Here is a 22875-nt window from a genome sequence, read left to right on the forward strand (position 1 = left end):
GAGCCTATAAAAGCAGAGTGAAAAGTAAAGAAGTCATCAATAGGCTTGCAGCAACAGCAAACAGAGCTAATTTTCAAACAGAAATGAAGATACCTTGAAAAAATCATATGACAGAATCATTAAGGTTGGAAATCATCAAGTCCAACCTTCTACCCAACACATCCGTGACCACTAAACCATGTCCCAGAGTGCCACAAAGATTCGTTTTCTGAACACCTCCAGGGATGGTGACTGCCACCTCCCCGGGCAGTCTGTTCCAAATGTGGGAATATTTAATACTGGGAAGGATAACACAAGGAAGAGGTCTGCCCTCAGCCTCTTTTTCTCCAGGCTGAACAACTCCAGGTCCCTCAGACACTCCTCACCAGACCTGTACTCCAAACCCTTCACCAGCTTCATTGCCCTTCTCTGGACCTGCTCCAGTACCTCAATGTCCTTCTTCGACCGAGGGACCCAAAACTGACTGCAGAATTTGAGGTGTGGCCTCACCAGTGCCCAGTACAGAAGGACAATTCTTGCCCTGGCCCTGCTGGCGACACTATTGCTGATCCAGGCCGGGATGCTGTTGGCCTTTTTGGCCACTTGTGCACGTGTTGACTCATCTGCAGCTGGCTATACCAAACCCCTCTGTGCAATTTCCAGAGACTCTGCTCTCAGTCTGGAGTCTTCAGGGGGCTGTTGTGATCCAAGTACAGAACCACTGGGTCTTGCTGAACCTCATCCCATTGTCCTCACTCCATTTATCCAACCCATCCAGATCTGTCTGTAGAGCCTCCTGAACGACAGAAACACTTCCACCAAACGGTGTCATCTGCAAACTTGCAGCAGGTGCTGCTGGACTCTCTCCAGCAGTTTCTTGCCTCTTTTGAATTGGAAAACCCACCACTGATCATGATACTGCTGGACAGATGGGCAGAGTCCAAGGGCATGAGATTTAACACATCTAAGTGCAGGGTTTTACACATTGGCCACAACAACCCCATGCAGTGCTACAGGCTGGGGTCAGAGTGGCTGGAGAGCAACCAGGCAGAAAGGGACCTGGGGGTACTGTGTGATAGCTGGCTGAACATGAGCCAGCAGTGTGCCCAGGTAGCCAAGAAGGCCAATGGCATCCTGGCCTGCATCAGGAACAGTGTGGCCAGCAGGGGCAGGAAAGTCATTCTGCTCCTGTATTCTGCACTGGTTAGGCCACACCTTGAGTCCTGTGTCCAGTTCTGGGCCACTCAATTTAGGCAAGATGTTGAGTTGCTGGAATGTGTCCAGAGAAGGGCAACAAAGCTGGGGAGGGGTTTGGAACACAAGCCCTATGAGGAGAGGCTGAGGGAGCTGGGGTTGCTTAGCCTGAAGAAGAGGAGGCTCAGGGGAGACCTTATTGCTGTCCACAACTACCTGAAGGGAGGTTGTAGACAGGTGGGGGTTGGTCTCTTCTCCCAGGCAACCAGCACCAGAACAAGAGGACACAGTCTCAAGCTGTGCCAGGGGAGGTTTAGGCTGGATGTTAGGAAGAAATTCTTCATAGAGAGAGTGATTGGCCATTGGAATGGACTGCCTGGGGAGGTGGCGGAGTCACCATCACTGGAGGTGTTTAGGAAGAGACTGGATGGGGTGCTTGGTGCCATGGTTTAGTTGATTAGATAGTGTTGGATGATAGGTTGGACTCGATGATCTCAAAGGTCTCTTCCAATCTGGTTAATTCTATTCTATCCTATCCTATCCTATCCTATCCTATCCTATCCTATCCTATCCTATTCTATTCTATTCTATTCTTGCCTCACTAGGGCAAAGCAGAAAGGCAGGAGAACCTCAAACTGCTGGTCACGCTTTTCTTAATATACCTACCCTAAATGGCCAGAGCTGGCTCTTAGAGTTTCCAGACTGAAAGGGTGATTCAATTTTTTTATTGGGTTTTTTTTTTGTCATTTTACTTTCTTTGGCTGTTGTGCAAATTTCCTTGATTTTACAAGAGATTTTTAGTTAATTATGTATTTACCTAGTTAGCATAATTGTCTTCAATTATGTAATTAGAGTTCATATGTGTAATCATTTGAACATGTAATTACAGCTAATTACACCATTAAAACGTGCAAGTCATAAATATCTTTATCAGTTTGATTGATAGACATATGGGGAGGGGGAAAAAAAAATTAAATCTCACGTTATTTTTATCTCCTGGATCATGAAATCTGCAAAAGTAAGAGGATGCAGCTTGTATATTGCTGCAATTATTTATAAGGACCTATTCAGACAATAGCAAAGGTGAGACCTTTCCAACAGAGGTAGAACAAGTCAAACCACCCAAAACTGAGGAGCAAAGAGTTAGACAGTGCCATTAAAAAGACACTAATAAGAATCATAGAACCATTTGGGTTGGAAGGGACCTTCCAGATCATCTAGTTCCAACCCCATTGCCATGAGCAGGGACACCTTCCACTACACCAAGCTGCTCAAGGCCTCATCCAGCCTGGCCTTGGACACCTCCAAGGAGGGACATCCACAACTTCCCTGGGCAACCTGTTCCAGTGTCTCACCACCCTCACTGTAGAGAATTTCTTCCTAATCTCCAGTCTAAATCTTCCCTCTTCCAGCTCAAAGCCATTGCCCTTTGTCCTATCACTACAAGCCCTTGTAAAACATCCCTCCCCAGCTCTCCTGTATCCCCTTCAGGTACTGGAAGGCCACTGTAAGGTCTCCCTGGAGCCTTCTCTTCCTCATGCTTACCAGTCCCATTGGGGAGGTGCTCCAGCCTCCTGATCATCCTCAAGGCTTCCTCTGGACCTGCTCCAACAGTTCAAGTAGTCTTAAAGAGTATTCCACACAGAATAATAACTACATGTAAGGTCATAGAATCACAGACTGGTTTGGGTTGGAAGGGACCTTTCAAGGTCACCTAATCCACCCCCACTGCAGTCAGAAGGGACATCTGCAATCAGACTATCCAAACAATCTGACCCGGAATGGTTCCAGGGAGGGGGCATCTACAACCTCTCTGCGCAACCTGGAACAGGCTCTCACCACCCTCAGCGTCAAAAGATTCCACCCTTCTCTCCAGTCTGAATCTCCTTCTTTTAGCTTAAGCCATCACCCTTTGTCCAGTGCTTGAAGCACTGAAAAGCCACCAGAAGGTCTCCCTGGAGCCTCCTATTCTTCAGGCTGAACAACCCCAGCTCTCTCAGCCTGGCTTCACATCAGAAGGGATCCAACCTTTTGATATCTTCGTTACCTCCTCTGGACTCATTGCAACAGGTCCATGTCTCTCCCATGCTAAGGATTCCAGAGATGGACACCACTGTAGGTGGGATTGTTTCTTCTGCTGCTCGTCAACTGGTCAACTGCTTGTTTGGATGAGAGACACTGTTGCCCAGAGGAGCATTTTAAAGCTCCTCACTGTTTTTAGCTCACTTTAAGACAACTAACATATCCTTACTTATCAGATCAGCAACACTTTCCAGTCTGTTTATCTTCATTTCAGCAGCTCTTCTGTAGTACAGGACCAGAATAAATACCTGCTGCAGACCAAATGAATGAGGACAACAGCTGACTCTTCTTTTTAATTGCTTTTGGCTAGGAAGGCAAACATTTACTCATGGATTAAATAGTTAAGCTTATTTAAAGTTCAGCTTCTCTTCAGGTTCTGATTTCTTGCCTTTACTAACATCCAGAACATCCAAACAAACCCAGCCCAAAACAGAAAGAAAACAAACAAAGAAACCCAAACTGGGAGGGAGGTGGAGAGGGATGCATAACCCAACAACTAACAGAACAAGAGCTCTTCAACACCACTTGGGACCAAGCCTCAATTATAGAGCATCCTTCAGCACAAGACAGATGGGTCTTTGAGGCTTATAAGCTCACTCCAGCTCTGAAGAGCATCCAGGTACAAGTCCTCAGGTGGATGACAGCAAAAATAAATGTATTACTTCCCAGTACAGCCACTCCCTGCTGCAAGAGGCTGAAGGAGAACTCAGCCCATGATATAATCTCCAAGAACAGCAGCACAGAGAATAAAACCACACGCATGGATCACAGACAGGTTTTTTTAACTCTCATGCCAGAAACAAGGCAATTTCTTCAAACTCTACCTCCATCAGACACCTCAGATGGACTAGGTTTTGAGCAGAATTTCAGTCCTTAAAATGCAAACAACAACCCCAAGAACCTTCCTTAACTGTTGAAGATATAGCTCAGGTACCACCAAGTTACAAAGAAAAGAATGCCAGCAATGCACAGGTTTGAAGGGACCTCTAAAGATCATCCAGTCCAACTCCTCTGCTCAAGCAGGGGCACCCACAGCAGCTTGCCCAGGATCACAACGGCCAGTTGGCTGTGGAATCTCTCCAGAGAAGAAGACTCCACAACCTCTCTGGGCAGCCTGCTCCAAGGCTCCAGTACCCTCACACCAAGTAAATTTCTCCTCATCTTCAGTTGGAACTTCCTGGGTTTCATTTTGTGCCTGTTGTCCCTTATCCTGTCAGTGGGCACCACTGACAAGAGTCTGGCCCCATCCTCTTGTCTCCTGTAGGTTGTTTAGCTCTTGCTGAGCACTGAGAAGATGCCCTCTCAGGCTGCTTTTCTCCAGGCTCAACATCCACAGGCCTCTTATCTTTCTTCACACTAAAGACATCTCATATTTGCACAAGGTTGTGTCCAGGCAGGTTTGGAATCTCTGCAGAGAAGGAGACTCCACAACCTCTCTGGGCAGCCTGCTCCAGGGCTCCAGCACCCTCACACCAAACAAATTTCTCTTCAGCTTCAGATGAAACCTCCTGAGTTCCTCTGTGTATTGACAACATCTAGAAGTGAGCTTTAGAAACAACTAAAGGCAACATTTCCAGCACCCATGGTAGATCATAACATCACCAAATATGGAAAAAAACCCCACAGTCTGTGAGTCTTTGGAACTGATAAATGGTTGATGTTCACCAGAAAGAGCTTCACTCACTTTTCTTTCCAGCTCCAACAGACATGCTGGAAGCTCAGTGAGCTGTCTCCATCCACAGCAATGAGTACCTGTGGCACACCTTCGTTATTTAAGATGCGTGGCACCCTAATTAACACGTGTGGTTAGTGCAGCCTCCTGTAATGACTCAGCACAGAATCCTGCCTGCATTTTATTAGTGGCTGCAAAGAAAACGATTATTTTTTGGTGCTCCAGCCATTAAAGCACAAAAAAAAAAAAGCAACATTCATGTGAACAAAACAAAACCCCAACACGGTGCTGGCTTTGATCAGCTGCAAGAGAGGTAAAAGGCTCCTCTGAGGGAAAGCGGATGCTACATTTTCTATGCTAATTGAGAACAATTCCCATTAAGTGCTGATGTGGCTGGAGAAAATGGTTGGTGGGGAGGAGGCTTCCAAAGACTGTAACAGTTGTTTTCCCATCGTATCCTACACATCCCTCTTTTAAGTAACTGTACTTCTATTAGAAATCTCAGCATCCCAGCATTGTGGGAGCTGGAAGGGACCTCTGGAGATAGCCAGTTCAACGCCCCTTCTAAAGCAGGGTCACCCACAGCAATTTGCCCAGGATCACAACGACCAGGTGGGTTTTGGACCTCTTCAGGGAAGGACACCTTCTCCTATATCAGATCTCCCTGATGTCCCTGCCCATGGGAGGGAGGTTGGACTAGATCGCCTTTAAGGTCCCTTCCAACCCAAACCAGCCTACTATTATATGGATCCATAAAGGAGATTCCACAACCTCTCTGGGCAGCCTGCTCCAGGGCTCCAGCACCCTCATACCAAACCAGTTTCTCTTCGTCTTCAGATGGAACCTCCTGGCACCACTGCCTAGAATCTCGCCCTCACCTTACTGTCCCCATGCCACGACCCAATGGCCGATGATTTGGCAGAAGTTAAACCCCCTTGCTTTCCAGCTTGCCCTCAGGCATCAGAGGGGCTGGGAGCGGCTGAGCTTAACTCCTGAGTGATGCCCAACTGGGTCTTGGACTAATCTAACATTCTGGGGAACAGAATTAAGACTCAAAGAGAGCCAAACGCTTTAATTAATAGGCAGCAATTGTAAACACCGCGGAGGTCCGATCTAGAGGGGGCGTGGGTCGCGATCACGCAAGCGGGGATGGCGTGAACGGGGGGCGGCCAGTGGGGGCCAGGCAGGACCGCAGCTCTCCGCGACGCCGGCAGCTTTCCGGGGCAACGACGTCTCTCTGTGTCTCTCCGAGGCAGCTCGCTGCCAGTTCCTCCACCTTCCCGGCAAACCCCTCCGAACAGTGCTAGCAGCCTGCGGCAGCAACATTTCCGCACAGGTCTTAACAGCAGGTTCCTTGTAAGCGCTGTTCTGCCCGATTCGCGGTAGCCGATTGATTCCCTGCTCGACTGATTCCCTCGCAGCGGCTCTTCCCTCGCAGGTGACACCCCACCCCACCCGACGCCCCCACCCCCAGCAGCAGCTGGGGCACCCTGTGCCGCTTTCCTAGCTTCACTCTGCTGCTACAGATAGCCAGGCTCCCTCATACGGCAGCGCAACGCCTGCCCCATGCCGACGCTCTCACTGCCGGCTCTACCCCCACGGCGTCCCCAGGGTCCTAAAGGCCCTCGGGCGAGCCCGGGCTCCCTGTGCCTCAAACGATTCTCCCAACAATGTTGAGCCACATCTATGATAATTTCCGGCCCCTTACACCTCCACCCTTTAGCTCTTACTGAGCATTGAGAAGATCCCATCCCAGGCTGCTCTTCTCCAGGCGCAACAGCCTCAGCTTTCTCAGCCTTTTCTCCTTACAGAGAGACGTTACAGGCCCCTCAGCATCTTTGTAGCCTCCACTGTACACTCTCCAGTAATTCACAGATTGCATTGAGTTGGAAGGGACCCTTAACGGTCATGTTCTCCAACCCCCTGCAGTGAGCAAACAGATCAGGCTGTCCAGGGCTACATCGAGTCTGATCTTGAATGACTCCAGAGCTGAGGCCTCACCACATTCCTGGGAAACCTGTGAAAGTGTTTTACTGCTATCATTGTGAAGAACTTCCTTCTTATGTCCAACCTTAATCTACCCTACTCCAATTTCAAACCATTGCTCCTCATCCTATGCCTTTCTCTCATGAGCTGGGGAGCCCAGAACTGGACCCAGTACTCCAGATGTGGCCTCAGTAGGGCAGAATAGAAGGGCTGGAGAACTTCCCTTGACGTGCTGTCTGATGATGATTTCACATGACTCTCTGCAGTTCATGGGAAGGCTTTACAAACATTCAGCAAACACCTGACAAACCCTGCACTGACTCATGACTAAATTACCCTGGATTTTATGCTTAAAAAAAAAAGAACAAGAACCCAGCTCATAAAAGTTTGCCTCAATCCAGCTCACATTTAGCTTTCACAGGTGGGTATTTCCAGCCGCCTTCTGCACCGAAATAAAGACAAGATTAAAATTCCCATCCCATTTTTGCTGCTCAGACTACCAAGAGTTTGTTTGATGTTTTCTCCCTATAGTAAACCATTTGAATTCACACCTCCACTGCAGATACATTTGGTGCTCACAACAACCCTCCTCTGCTCTGACAGGAGAAACAAGCACAATGTGTGCACCAGTACTTTTGAGGTGTGACCTGCTAGAAAGCAGCCAAAAAGGACCTGGGTCTGCAGGTGGACAAGTTCACCATGAGCCAGCGATGTGCTCTTGTGGTCAAAAAAGCACGAGCTCAGCAAAAGCTAAAGGACCTGTGAAGGGCAAGAGGATGGGGCCAGACAGGACAAGAGGCAATGGGCACAAACTTGAACCTAGAAAGTGCCATCTGAACAGGAGAACAAACTTGTTTGGTGTGAGGGTGCTGGAGCCCTGGAGCAGGCTTCCCAGAGAGTCTCCTCTGACGATTCTCCTCTGCAGGAGACTTCTTGTAGTGTCTCCTCTGTGGAGATTCCAAACCCACCAGGCCATCTTGGTCCTGCACAAGCTGCTGTGTGTGACCCTGCCTTAGCAGTAGGGTTGGACTGGATGATCTCCAGAGGTCCCTTCCAAACCCCACCAGGCTGTAACAAGGAACATGTCATCCCAGACAGTCCCTCTTTCAGAAGATGCTGCTTCCTCTGGCTGCTGTGGCCTAAATGTCATTCCAAATTGCACGTTGGATGCGAGGAACAATTTCTTTCCTAAAAGGGGTGTCAAGGCCTGGACCAGGGCAATGGTGGAGGTTCTGTTACTGGAGGGATTTAAAAGCTCTGTAGATGTGGTGCTGAGGGACATAGTTTTGCAGAGGACTTGGCAGTGGTGGGTTGGACTTGATGATCTCAAAGGTCTCTTCCAACCAAAAGGATTCTTTATCCCCAGGGGTCCCCTTCCCCAGTGCCACTTGGACTGACTCTTTTTCCCCACTTAGATTCCCAACAGGCAGGATGCATGCCATAGATTCATGGAATGTTTTTAGTTGGAAGGGACCATCAAAGGTCATCTAGTCCAACCCACCTGCAGTGAGCAGGGACATCTGCAACTAGCACCAAGCTCAAGAAGCAGAAGGTGTCTCCTAGCAGCCTCTCAGCTGCCTGGAGAGCATCTACTTGTTGACAAGTGGCCATCAGCACAGCACTCCACTCCTACAAGCGGAAAGAAAACAGAGCAAAAACAGAGGCAGGGTAGAAAATTTTGGGGCTTCCAAAAGCAAATCCTCCCATGCACTTCTTTCCTGGAGAGCCAGTCTCTCTGCCACCCTCTTCACACATAACCAGCAATAAGAGCAGGTCTCAGCTACTTGATTTCAAAGGGGAAAAGTGGGGGGGAAAGTGACATCATGTGAGAGCACTGCATAGGCGAAAGGTGTCAAAAGTATGGGAGGAGGTGGAAGCTGCTGTGGTTGTGCAGAGGAAAGCCTCAGTGATCACTAGAGTAATAGAATAGAATCACAGAGTCATATTGGTTGAAAGACATCAAGTCCAACCATTAATGCAGCACTGGAAGGTTCAGATAAGCTCCATTCCTCCATAGGCTGTGCAGGAGAGAATCAATAGTGTAAATAAAATGTCACCCTCTAGCTACATCCACCAGTAAGCAACCGTCCTTGATTGGGCTAAAACACAATTGGTTCTGGTCAGGGCTGTGAGTTCCCAGCTCAGCCTCTGCTCAGTGAGGCACTTGCTGAAAGTCAGGGAAGGTTTGCTCTGCCAGGGGCTGCTTCTAGCAGGTAGAAGCTGATGGGGAGAGTTCCTGCCAAAGACTGAGCTGCAGAAAGGCTCTGCCTGAAATTTACTCCTCTGCACACCAAGGGCACAGCCACTGCTTGTGCCCCACCTCAGGGGGCAGGAAGGCAGAGGTGACACCTGCGAGGAGGAGTGGCCAGGCAGACAAGCCTCAACTGCACAACAGGTCACTGGATTGCATCCCATGAATGGCATCTTCAGAAGCAAGCTGAGGGATCCCCAGGGCCAAGCCTCTTCTTCGCTAGCTGGTGTCCCACCAGGACTGTCCCTTCTGCCTTCCATCTCAATCTGTGTGTTCCTGAGTCCAGTTCCAGAGATCAGCTCCTGAATCCAGTTCCCATCTGCTCCTGAAACTGGTCTGGAACTTGCCCAGTGCCTGCCCACAGCATCAGTGTTGCCAATGGTGCCATCAGTGCCATTAGGGCTTGGGTTGGCTCTTGCTTTGCATCTCCGTGTCTCCATTCCATAGGATTGTTCTTTCCATCCCAGCTGGTTGGGTTTCTTTCCCACCCCATCAGACTTTCTCCCTTCTTCCTTTATCTTCCCTTTGGGAAGGCAGAGGGCTTCATGGAGATCCTCTGGCACTCCTTTGGTGGCCAGCCCAGCCTTGGCCCTTGACAATCAGGACTGTGGTGAATTGGACCAAAGTTTGTGCTGCTTTTTAGTAGTGGGGATGCTGGAGAAAAGCACTGAGAGAGGTCTGGCAATAGAGTGAGAGTGGCTGAAAAATCAGCAAGAATCAGATTTAGATGTTCAAGGACATCCCTGAGAGGTTTCAAAGCTCTGGAGATGTGGTGCTGAGGGACATGGTTTAGTGGTGACCTGGCAGTACTGGATTAATGGCTGGACTTATTGGTGCTAAAGGTTTCTTTCAGCCAAAATTAATCTTTGTTTGAGTTGGTGGATTGTGTGCACCATGGTGCCTGGACATTCTGCTGCCTTTTTGTCCTTCTCATGACAACCTGCATGGTGTGAGGCTGTCTGTGGTAGGTATCTGCCACTGGTGGAAATCTAGGAAGAGGAACGGATGCTTTCTGTTATTTTTTCTTTCATGCCAGCCCTCCTGTGTGTTTTAGCAAAGTGTAGGTTTAGTCCTTTTTGTTTTTCCAGGCATTGCTTTTAACATTTTGATCAATTGATGTTGTTCTGTAACAGGCTGATGACTTGAATGTGCCACTTTGTGATCTGCTCCAAGTCATCTTGAAATGATGCTGCTCTATTGGGGCCTCTCTTTGAAAATATTTCTCCAGATTTATTCTTTACTGACTTCCCACTACATGCCACAGAATGTTCCTTATGATTAGTTGCATGCAGGTGGAGAAGGGGAAATTCACCTACTCAGAGTGCTGGTTGTGTGTCAAACTGGAAACTGTTCTGAAATTTGTTTTAAAATTTGTTGAGGTCTCATCGACATCAGTGAGGTCTGAGGGGAGAGTAATGTCACAGCAGTCATTGCAAAGGGAAGGGAATCATAGTGTCACAGAATTGTTTTGGTCAGAAGAGACCTCTAAGATCATCAAGTCCATTGATGGTGGTTAACCCAACACTGCCAGGTCACCACCAAACCCTGTCCCTCAGCACCACATCTCCACAGCTTTGAAATCTCTCCTGGAAGAAATTCTTCATTGAAGGAGTGATTGGCCATTGGAATGGGATGCCCAGGGAGGTGGTGGAGTCACCATCACTGGAGGTGTTTAGGAAGAGACTGGATGGGGAGCTTGATGCCATGGGTTAGTTGATTAGATGGTTGATTAGTTGATTAGATGATATGTTGGACTCGATGATCTCAAAGGTCTTTTCCAACCTTGTCTATTCTATTCTATTCTATTCAGGACTCCACCACTGCCCTTGCCAGCCTGGACTGGGCCTCAACAACCCTTTTGGGGAAGAAATTGTTCCTCATGTCCAACCTAAACCTCCCTGGGGCAACTTGAGGCCATTTCCTCTTGTCCTGTCACTTGTTCCTTGGGAAGAGAAATCACAAACAATTGCAAAATGTTGCTCAACAAAAATTAGCCTCATTCACTACTAATTACACAGAAAACTCTGAGCACTCCAACCCATCATTGCATGTCTGCTTGTCATCCCAGTAATCCCAGGCATGATGGGGGTTGGAAGGGACCTCTGGAGATCATCCAGTCCAACCCCCCCTGCTAAAGTCAAGTCACTCAGAGCAGGCTGCCTAGGATCACAACTTCCAGGTGGGTTTGCAGTCTCTGCACAAGTTTATCTGTGAGGTCACAGTGTAGCATTCAGTCTCTCACAGTTATTCATAATTTGCAGCATTCCTTTGCACAACACTCATCTATTAAATGCACCATTAGTTGCCATAGAAACAATATTTCCTTGATTAATGTTTTAAAATGCCACATCCATGCCCAGGTGAAGCTAATGGTGGATGGGCAGATGCAGCCTTTTTTCAGCAGTTGCTGCTTTCAGGATTTTGTCCCCAAGTTGGTTTGGATTTTTAAACACAAAGTACTCCTGCTGTTTGGGAATGAGGGCAACACAGAATCATAGAATGGCTTGAATTGGAAGGCGCCTTAAAGATCAGCATGATGAGTCCTTCTCTGACTGTGATTGGCCCATGGTCTGTGTCTGATTGGCTGGAGTTCACTGGGTGTCCATTGAGGAGAACAGTTGCAGTGTCACCCTTTGAAGCCATCCTTTTCCCAGATGATAGCCTAGGAACCAATTGTCGTGCTGTACCTAGGTGTGTAGGGATGTGCTAAGGCCACTTACTCCTGTGGTGGCCCCCAGAGGAATGCCAGAGGTTGTCCATGAACCCCTCTACATTCCCAAAGGGAAGAGAAAAGGAAGAAGGCAGAGGTACTTGATGGGGTGGGAAAGAAACTCAACCAAGGGGGATGGAAAGAACAATCCTATGAATAGAAATGACGAGACACAAAACAAGAGCTAACCCAACCCCTGACAGCAGTGATGGCATCATTGGTACCACTGATGCTGGGGGCAGGCACTGGGCAAGTCCCAGCCTGGACTCAGCAGCAGATGGGAACCAGAGTTCAGCTGAGGGTCACCTGTCCTGTCTGCTCCTTCTCACAGGTGCCACTTCTGCCTTCCTGCCCCACAAGGTGGGGCACAAGCTGTGGTAGTGCCCTTGGTGTGCAGAGAAGCAAGTCTCAGACAGAGCATTTCTACAGCTTGGCCCTTGTCAGGAGCTCTCCCCATCAGCTTCTCCCTGCTAGAAGCAGCCTCTGGCAGAGCAAACCTGCCCTGACTTTCAGCAAGTGCCTCCCTGAGCAGAGGCTGAGCTGGGAACTCACAGAACTGACCAGAATTGGTTCTGCTCCAGCTCAAACCAGGACATTGATTAAGAGAAGCCAAATTTCACAAGGCAACAAGTCCAGGGGACTGGCGCTCCCATGTGTCAACATGTAAATTTTCACTGCAAAAAGCTATAAAGTCTTAGGCCAGTTTTTCTTATTATTTTTTTTAAACTTTCTGGAGCACTAAAATGGAATAAAAATTTAATAGGAAGGTCATAAAGAGGCTAATGTTCAAACACAGCCCTGCCAAGCTTCCTGTATTTTGCTGCAGAATCACACATCTGAGGCCACTATCCCCCTGCTTTGGGGCAATTAATCAGCAGAAAATATTGCGACTCTCGGAGAGTTGTAACGAGATCAAAACTGGAGATCAAGAGTGGAGGCCAAGATGTTGTCTGATAAAGAAAATCTATAAACAGGTAAACCCAAGCAAAATCCATATTATTTTTTTTCCTGAATCCCAGAGGAAAAAACAGAGATTTCTGTGAAAAAATAAGGCGGCCATGGTGTTGCTTTCCTGAGAAGATGTTTTGGTGGAACAGTTCTGAATTGTTGTTTTTTTTTATTCAGCTTGAGATGGCACTTTTCAGAGCTGGTCCATAGCTTTTCCTGATGGATAACAACCTGGCTTTCTTTGAAGGCCAGACTGGATGAAGCCTTGAGCAGCCCGGTCTACTGAAAAGTATTCCTTCCAGTGCTGGGGGAGTTGGAAATAGATCATCTTTACCATTCTAGTAATCTTAAGCTGCTTTAACCTTCCAGGTAGGCAGGTTTGAGAAGCATCTTTGATTTCATCTGCACCAAACCACACCAGCTGCTGGGCAGCTTTGCTGGAGGAGACATTTGAAAAAATAATCATTGTCCAAGGAGGCTCCCTGGAAGTGTAAGTCTACCTTTAGAATAGGATAGGATAGGATAGGATAGGATAGGATAGGATAGGATAGAATAGAATAGAATAGAATAGAATAGAATAGAATAGAATAGAATAGAATAGAATAGAATAGAATAGAATAGAATAGAATAGAATTAACCAGGTTGGAAAAGACCTTTGAGATCATCAAGTCCAACCTATCATCCAACACCATCTAATCAACTAACCCATGGCACCAAGTGCCTCATCCAGGCTCTTCCTAAACACCTCCAGTGATGGTGACTCCACCACCTCCCTGGGCAGCACATTCCAATGGCAAATCACTCTCTCTATGAAGAATTTCTTCCTAACATCCAGCCTAAACCTCCCCTGGCACAGTTTGAGACTGTGTCCTCTTGTTCTGGTGCTGGGTGACTGGGAGAAGAGACCAACCCCCACCTGGCTACAACCTCTCTTCAGGGAGTTGTAGAGAGCAATAAGGTCTCCCCTGAGTCTCCTGCTCCTTCCCTGTCTTTCAGGACATGGTCTAGTGGACATGGAGATATTGGGTAGAAGGTTGGACTTGATAACCTTAGAGGTCTTTTCCAACCTTAATGATTCTATGATTCTTTTCTACCTGCACAAGAACTTCCACACAGCACATCAAACACAGCTGCTTTGGATGGTAACAAGTTGTTCAATAAACTTGGATAAGAAAAGTTTGGAAAGAGTGAATGAATCCAACATAACTAACAGGCACCAAGAGACATGGACTTGTTTCAGAGAGGTTGTTGGGGAAGGCAGCCAGCATGGGGTAGGTCCCCTTTTCTCCAGGCTGAATAGCATCTTAGAGAATCATAGGATAATTTAGGTTGAAAGAGACCCATCACTGCCAAGTCCACCACTAAATCATCAGCTCCATATGGCTTTGAAACTCCTCCAGGGATGGGAACTCCACCACTACCCTGGGCAGAAATTGTTTTTCATATCCAACCTAAACCTCCCCTAGGGCAACATGAGGCTGTTTCCTCTCATTCTGTCACTTGTTCCTTGGGAGAAGAGACCGACTCCCACCTGGCTCGAACCTCCTTTCAGGGAGTTGAAAAGAGCAATGAGGTCTCCTCTCATCCTCCTTTTCTCCAGGTTGAACAACCCCATTGCCTAAGAGTCTCCCAAGCTCTTGTGTGCCCCAGCCAGTCGCTCTGGTGCATAATAGCTATTTTCAATTATCCCTGTCCTCAGATTTGTTCTTTATTTCCTTTTACCAACCTCCATGGATCTCAAACACCCCCATCAGGATCTCATGGTCAAGTACCACGTAGTTGTGTTGACATTCCAAGCAAATCATTAAACAAAAGACAAACTCTCCTGCTCTGGATGTTTCTTCTGCCGCAGCGCAAGATCAAACTAACAGCCTGGACAAATCCTCCACCAACAGATCCTGTTGCACTGATATCCACCACCCTGCACCAGTCTAGCCCTCAGCAGAAGATGAAACCAACATCTCAGAGACCAACAGCATGAAAGATGTGGTGACAGTAGGCATCTGCCACTGGGCATGGCGGGGGCTCACCTGTGGTCGAGGATGGCCAGTGACCAGGCAGGTCAGCTCCAGTGTCTCTCCCTCACGGATGGTGTAGACCCTCTCTGAGTAGCGTTCCTCCTCGATGTTGCAGGCCAGGCCTGAGTGCACAATCCGCACCGTGGGGGGAGCTGCAAGAACCGGAGAAAGCAGTGAGCATCACCATCTACACTGAACCACAGAACTGCAGAGGTCAGAAGGGACCTCTGGAGATCATCCAGACCAACCCCCTGCTAAAGGAGGGTCACCCACAGCAGGTTGTTCAGGCTCACAATGTCCAGAAGGGTTTGAACTCTCTTCAGAGAAGGATACCTTCCATGATATCAAGTCGCCCTGTGGAAGGCGTCCCTGCACGTTGCAGGGAGGTTGGATTAGATGACCTTTAAGATCCTTTCCAACCCAAACCAGTCTATGATTCTATAAAGAGCAATCCACAACCTTTTTGAGCAGCTTGCTCCAGGACTCCAACACCCTCACAGGAAAAAAACCTTTGCCTCATTTTCTGTGGAACCTCCTGGGTTTCAGTTTGTGCCTGTTACCCCTAGTCCTGTCCCTGGGCACCACTGACAAGAGTCTGTCCCCATCCTGTTGCACCCCACAGGTCCTTTAGCTTTTGCTGAGCATTGAGAAGATCCCCTGTCAGGGTGCTCTTCTCCAGGCTCAACAGTTCCAAGTCTCTCTGACTTCTTTTCTCACAGAGATGCTCCAGGCTCCTCAACATTTTTGGAGCCTCCACTCCACTCTTTCCAGTAGTTCCCTCTCTCTCTTGAGCTAGGGAACCCAGAATGGAACCCAGAATGGAACCCAGTACTCCAGATGGCAGAGTAGAGGGGAAAAGAACTTCCTTCAGCTCACTGGCCACACTCTTCTTCAGGCATCCCTGTCTTTGCTCAGATCTTTCCCACTGCAGCAGCCTGGGATCCCTGCATACCCCTAGCCTAGAGGTCCACTGCTGGAGCTGAGTATGGAAAAGATCTTTGCTTACTCATCACTTGGCAGCGGAAGAGGTTCCACACTATTTCTGAACACCCAGAAATCCTCTGAACGAAACCTTTGCAAGCTCATTTACATGCCAGTTTTTTTGTTTCTATTTCCAAACCAACTCTGCATTCCTGTTTTTTTTTTTTTTTTATTAGATAGCTTTCTAAATGTATTATCACACTCATTATGCAAATGAGGAGCCTTAATTAAACCATTCAATTTAAGCAGCAGAAACAGTAGGGACTGATGCTGTTCCCTTTCAACATCGATACCAAAATCCTGTTGCTGTCGGAGGGATCAGGATTGGGACCAGAGGTTAAGTTCAAGCGGAACCTTTACTTTAATTTTCTTGTAGAGACAACCTGAGCTACAGGATGAGAAGCTGCTGTACATGTTGTCAGTGTAGGAGAGCTTCAATGCTATTGCTAATCCCACAGGCACACATTACAGCTCTGCCCCACGCATCTCCAAAGCATGTTTCTTGGCTCTACCACTCCATTTCTCAATGATGAAATTCCCAGCTGTTAAAATATCTGTGGCTCCATCACCCTCACAGCAAAAAAGATTTTCCTCATGTTGAGATGGAGCTTCCTGTGTTCCAGTTTGCTTCCACTGCCCTTTGTCCTATCACAGGATACCATTATAAAAAGACTGGTCCCTTCTTCTTAACAGCCACCTTTCAGATATTTATAAACTTAGCTCCTCTAAGTCTGCTCAAAAGTCTGTCTCCAGCTTTCTTATCAGCACCTTTAAGCTCTGAAAGGCCACAACAGGGTTTCCCTGGAGCCTTCTCTTCTCCAGGCTGAACAGCTCTGATTCTCTCAGCCTGTCCCCACAGTGGAGGGCTTCCAGCCCTCCCATCATTTCTGTGGTCTCCTCTGGCCCCACTCTAACAGGTCCGTGTCTCTGCTGTACTGAAGACTTCAGAGCTGGCCCCTGCACTGCAGGTGGGGTCTGAGCAGAGCGAAGGGGTGGAATCCCCTCCTTCCACATGCTGCCCATGCTGCTGGGGATGCAGTCCAGCCCAAGGTCAATATATGATCTTAACTATTCTGTTAATCCTCAATTGTTACATATTATTTTTCCTAAGTATAGAGCAGTGCCTACGCATCAGAATTTCCCATGTCTTGGGACACGGAGCATCCTCTTTGATCTACCATGCCCAACAACAGGTTTTCTGGGTCATAACTAGGGCTTTTATTGTCTCCCACCACACAAATAACCAAATACTGCTGTGCTAAATCAGCACATCAGAGCAGAAAGGTAAAACAAGGTTCACCATAGATCATATGGCTTCAGATAAAATTAGAAGAGTCAGCAACATTACCCCAACATGCTGCTGCCTTTTAAACTCAGATTACATTAATATTGCATTTTTATTCATATTATATTCATATAACTTCAAATTGCATTTGAAATGTCCTTCATTTTAGTGTCTACACCACTTCTGCATGTCCATTAGGTTTGAGAAGGCAACAGAGAAAAGAGAAAATACCCCCCTGGTATTATTAGGAGGGGGGGGAAAAATACTCTGGTTTAACTAGAGATCAAAAGAATCAAGTAAAATATAGACTATTCCTAGCTGCTTAAGTTTTTAAGACTTATGGTTCAGCAGACATGGCATAATTATGAGATGTCACCTCCCTCTCCACTGCAGGAATATTCATTACAGCTCCTTCTGAAATATGCCCCCAAGGATTTAATGCCAGGCAAGATGTTAAAGTCCCAGAGACTCAGCATTTATTCTGTTTGTGGCACTTGAGGAGAATTTGTCTTCTGATCATACACAGTAAATATTGCATGAAGGGATCCATCATGGTGATGTTCCCAGCAATGCATACACTGGTGAAGGAAAGCTCAGAGTCAGGTCAGAAGGAATCATAGACTGGCAGGGGTTAGAATGCACCTCTGGGGATCATCCAGTCCAATGCCCCTGCTAAATCAGGGGCACCCACACCAGGTTGCCCAGGATCACAATGTCCAGGTATGTTTGGAATCTCTCCAGAGGAGACTCCACAACCTCTCTAGGAATCTGCTCCAGGGCTCCAGCACCCTCACAGCAAACAAGTTTTTCCTCATCTTTAGATGGAAATTCCTGGGTTCCAGTTTGTGCCCTGTTGACACTTGTCCTGTCACAGGACACCATTAAAAAGAGACTGGCCCCTTCTTGACACCCACACTCCAGATATTGATAAAAATTAGTAAGATCTCCTCTCAGGCTGCTCTTTCCCAGACTAAACGGCCCCAGGTCTCTCAGCCTTAAACCATATGGAAGAACAATAACAGCAGAATGAACCATGCTTCAACTGCAAAGATGATTTTCATCCTGAAGAAAAGAAGGTTCAAGGAGACCGTATGGCAGCCTTCCAATACCTGAAGGGGGCTACGGGAAAGCTGGGCAGGGACTTTTTAAAAGGTCTTGCAATGGCTTGAAGCTGGAAGAGGGGAGATTTAGACTGGAGATTAGGAAGAAATTCTTTACAGTGAGGATGGTGAGACACTGGAACAGGTTGCCCAGGCAGGTCATGGATGCTCCCTCCCTGGAGGTGTTCAAGGCCAGGCTGGACAGGGCATTGAGCAGCCTGGTGTAGCATGGTGGTGGGGTTGGAAGTGAAGGATTGTCAAGGTCCCTTTCAACTCAAACCATTCTGTTACTCTATGATGTGTGGCATCATGAGATTTCTGCTTTCAGACAAAACAATGGAGCCAGCTTCATCTTTCACCATGCCTTGTTATATATTGACGTTACATAGGGCTTTGCTCAGGAGATACAAGTGACCACTCCAGTAATCCAAATCACTTTACATAAAAAGTCCTGAAATGAGACAAGGATCTCAGCCTACATTTGGGTCCTTCATTCCAAGAAAAGACATTGAGGTGCTGGAGCAGGTCCAGAGAAGGGCAAAGCTGGTGAAGGATTTGGAGAGCAAGTCTGGTGAGAAGTGGCTGAGGAAATGGGTTGTTCAGCCTGGGGGGAAAGGAGGCTGAAGGGAGACCTCATTGCCTTTTATAACTCCCTGAAAGGAGGTTGGAGCTGGGTGGGGGTTGATCTGTTGTCCCAAGAATCAAGTGATAGGATGAGAGGAAGTGCCAGAAGAGTTTAAGTAGGACATGAGGAAAAATTTATTCCCCAAAAGCCCTGGGCCAGGCTGCCCAGGATAGTGGTGGAGTCCCCATCCTTGGAGGGATTTCAAAGCTGTGTAGATGTGGTGTCGAGGGACATGGTTTTGTGGTGGACTTGGCAGTGTTGGGTCAATAATTGGATTTAATGATCTTAAAGGTCTCTTCCAACCAAATCATGCTATGTCTGAAGAGTTATCATGGCCTTTTTCCTACCCCTCTCTGAACTGGATCATGCCTCCCCTTCCAGAAACAGCCACTGACTAACAGATACAAAATGTCACAGATTTTAATACTTACTTTTAATGCTAATTTAAGCCATTAATTTTAAAACCAGTTCTTAACCCTTGCCCAGCAGGACAACCAAGAAGCAGCAGTTCCAAGAGTTATAAAGGATGGGGAAAAAAAAACATAAAATAAATCTACCTGTTCCTAGAAACAGCTTTATAGTTCCCCCAGCTCAATAGATACTCTGCTGATAAGCTTTGTAATGTCAAAATTAGGTCAGGCAGTGACAGCAGTGTTGGGAAGCAGCAGTGTGATTTAATTAGCTCTGTGCCTTCTTCTCTTAGTCCTATCAATCAAGAGGCTTCTTGAGCTCCGGAAACACAGTTTAAATCACAGAGATGAGGGCAAATATCAAGCAAGGTGGGAAAAGTCAGTCCAACCAAGGAGAAAAAGAGTTGATTTGATCCTCCTCTTGCTACTCTGGTGGGTAAGGTCAGCTCAGGGCCGGCTCAGAAGAGGAGAATACACCATAGGTGCTACCATGTGCATAAAGTGAAAATATGTATGAAATATTTGGTACTTATGCACAGAATCCCACATGGTGAGGGTTGGTAGGGGCCTCTAGAGATCATCCAGCCCAACCTGCCTGCTAAGGCAGGGGCACCCACAGCAGCTTGCCCAGGATCATGATGTCTAGCTGGGATTGGAATTTCTCCAGAGAAAAAGACTCCACAGCCTCTCTGGGCAGCCTGCTCCAGGGCTCCAGCACCCTCACACCAAACAAGTTTCTCCTCAGCTTCAGATGGAGCACCCTGGGTTTCAGTTTGATCCCTTGTCCTGTCACTGGGCACCACTGAGAGAAGTCTAGCCCTACCTTCTTTGACCTCCACTCTGTAGGTATTGATCATCATTGGGAAGATCCCTTCTCAGGCTGCTCTCGTCCAGGTTAAGAAGCCCCAGGCCACTCTGAACTACAGACCATTCCCAGCTATCACTTCATTAGTAGACCAAATATCTCTTTACCAACTTCCAGTTGGAAAAGGACTTCACAAATCCCACATCACCTGCAGCAAAATCCTCTAAACTCCACATTGATGAGATCTACTGCCATCGGGCAGTACCTTCGTCATGGCAATACCACCGAGATTCCCGGTCACTTCATTTGCAATTAGTGGAATTAAGAGCTGAAAGGAGTATGGGAAAACTCAATTCCAGGAGCTGCAACCACATCTGCAATTACTTTAAATCTTCTCTTTCTAAAACACCACCACCAAAAAAAAAAAGATTATTTTCTACTTATTACGCTGCAGAACTGCATGAAATTCACTGGGGGTTTCAATCTTATTAATTGGTTTTATAAGGAAAGGCTTCTAGGGCAAAGCAGCACAGTGGAAACATAAGACACCAGAAGCAAAAGATGTCCATGTGCAACTATGGGCTGAGGATATGATGGACTTCTGTGGAATAGAATGGAATGGAATGGAATGGAATGGAATGGAATGGAATGGAATGGAATAGAACAGACCAGGTTGGAAGAAACCTTCAAGATCGTCACATCCAACCTGTCATCTAACACCACCTAAACAACTAACCCATGGCACCAAGCACCCTATCAAGTCTCCTCCTAAACACCTCCAATGATGGTGACTCCACCACCTCCCCGGGCAGCCCATTCCAGTGGGCAATCACTCTCTGTGTAGAATTTCTTCCTAACATCCAGTCTGAACCTCCCCTGGTACAAGTTGAGACTGGGTCCTCTTGTTCCAGTGCTGGTTGCTTGGGAGAAGAGATCAGCCTCTGCCTGTCTACAACCTCCCTTCAGGTAGTTGTGGAGATCAAGAAGTTCTCCCCTGAGCCTCCTCTTCTCCAGACTAAGCAACCCCAGCTCCCTCAGTCTCTCCTCATAGGGCTTGTATTCCAAACCCCTCCCCAGCTTTGTTGCCCTTCTCTGGACACCTTCCAGCAAGTCAACATCTTTCCTAAACTGAGGGGCCCAGAACTGGACACAGTACTCGAGGTGTGGCCTAACCAGTGCAGTGTACAGGGGCAGAATGACCTCCCTGCTCCTGCTGGCCACACTGTTCCTGATACAGGCCAGGATGCCATTGGCCCTCTTGGCCACCTGGGCACACTGCAAGCTCATGTTCATCCTACCATCGACCAGTACCCCCAGGTCCCTCTCTGCCTGACCACTCTCCAGCCACTCTGACCCCAGCCTGTAGCTCTGCATGGGGTTGTTGTGGCCAATATGCAGAACCCAGCACTTGGATGTGTTATATCTCATGCCCTTGGACTCTGCCCATCTGTCCAGCCTGTCGAGGTCCCTCTGCAAAGCCTCTCTACCCTCCAGCAGATCAACTCCTGCCCCCAGCTTGGTGTTGTCTGCAAATTTACTGATGATGGCTCAGTGCCCTCATCCAGATCATCAATAAAGATGCTAAAGAACATGGGGCCCAGCACTGCTCCCTGGGGCACACCACTAGTGACTGGCTGCCAGCTGGATGTGGCACCATTCACCACTACTCTCTGGGCTCAGCCCTCCAGCCAGTTCCTCCTGGAATATCAGAGTCACCATCATTCATCAGCCTTTTCCTAATGCATCCACATTTCCCATTTCTTCTTCTATCTGAGCTGAGCTACCAGCAAGTCCTCACTGTAAGACCATCTCTGCTTCTGGTTCTGCAGGAGCAAAAGGGCTACCAGTGAAACTTGCTGGGTCATGATCATGTGTCCCTGCCAAAGCAGAAGATTAAGAATCATTTCCTCTATGCTCTTGCAAGAATTTATCTTCTGTCCTACCTCTTGCTCTTTCTTTCACACATCAAAAGGTCAGCTAATCCAATTCAAAGAAGATGGACTGCTCTTCTCCACACTGTAGGACCACACAAGCTCTGATAAGATTCACAGATACTGGCATCTGAGTAATGTTCCAAAAGAAATGGGAGGACAAGGTGGGTACCTCTGCTTCAAACAGTGCTGCAGATGGGACATATGACACTAGTCTTTCTCTGGACCTTGCAAATTGTCCTAGTGTCACCTGGGAAAGAGCTAATTGTCTTTTTAATTTGTTGATTGATTATTAGTAGAATGATAGAATGGTTTGGGTTGAAAGGGACCTTTCAAGGCCATCTAGTCCACCTTCCCTGCAGTCAGCAGGGACATCTGCAACTAGAGCAGGTTGCTCAGAGCCCCTAGCAACCTGAGCTGGATGGAGGGAGGGAGCATCTTGCATTTCTCTGGGCAATCTGAGACAAGTGGGGTCTCAGCAGAACAGAGCAGAGGGGCAGAATCCCCTCCCTGCCCCTGCTGCCCACGCTGCTGGGGGTGAGCCCAGGACACGGCTGGCTCTGGGGTGTAAGCAGACAGTGCCAGCTCATCTCCAGCTTTTCACCCACAAACACCCCCAAGTCCTTCTCCACAGGACTTCTCTCCAGCCCTTCGTCTCCCAGCCTTGATTGATACTGGGGAATGACCCAGCTGAAATGAAGGACCTTATGCTTGGTCTGGTTGAATCTCAGAAGGTGCATGACACCCTTAAACTGCCAATTAAAACTTAACACAGTGATCACAACTTCTTGTGTCACAAAGCTCCTATTTTACACTTTCTGTATTAAAATAGTGGTCCCTGTAATTGGTAATTCCCAGCCTGTAACTTCAGCATGCTCAGAGAATGACCCTGTCATGA

The 22875-nt window shown here is 47.6% G+C and overlaps 1 protein-coding gene across 2 annotated transcripts in view; it reads right to left on the bottom strand.

Annotated features, from left to right (window-relative positions):
• The window catches only part of MDGA2 (MAM domain containing glycosylphosphatidylinositol anchor 2), a 351915-nt gene that overhangs the window by 209251 nt on the left and 119789 nt on the right, over positions 1 to 22875 (bottom strand). For both annotated transcript variants that reach the window (XM_054161626.1, XM_054161625.1), the window contains exon 2: positions 14853 to 14992. In XM_054161626.1, coding sequence (XP_054017601.1) covers positions 14853 to 14992 — 140 coding nt within the window. The remainder of the gene's footprint in view (positions 1 to 14852; positions 14993 to 22875) is intronic.

Source organism: Dryobates pubescens, chromosome 5, assembly GCF_014839835.1.
Source record: "Dryobates pubescens isolate bDryPub1 chromosome 5, bDryPub1.pri, whole genome shotgun sequence".
Classification (NCBI taxonomy): Eukaryota; Metazoa; Chordata; class Aves; order Piciformes; family Picidae; genus Dryobates; species Dryobates pubescens.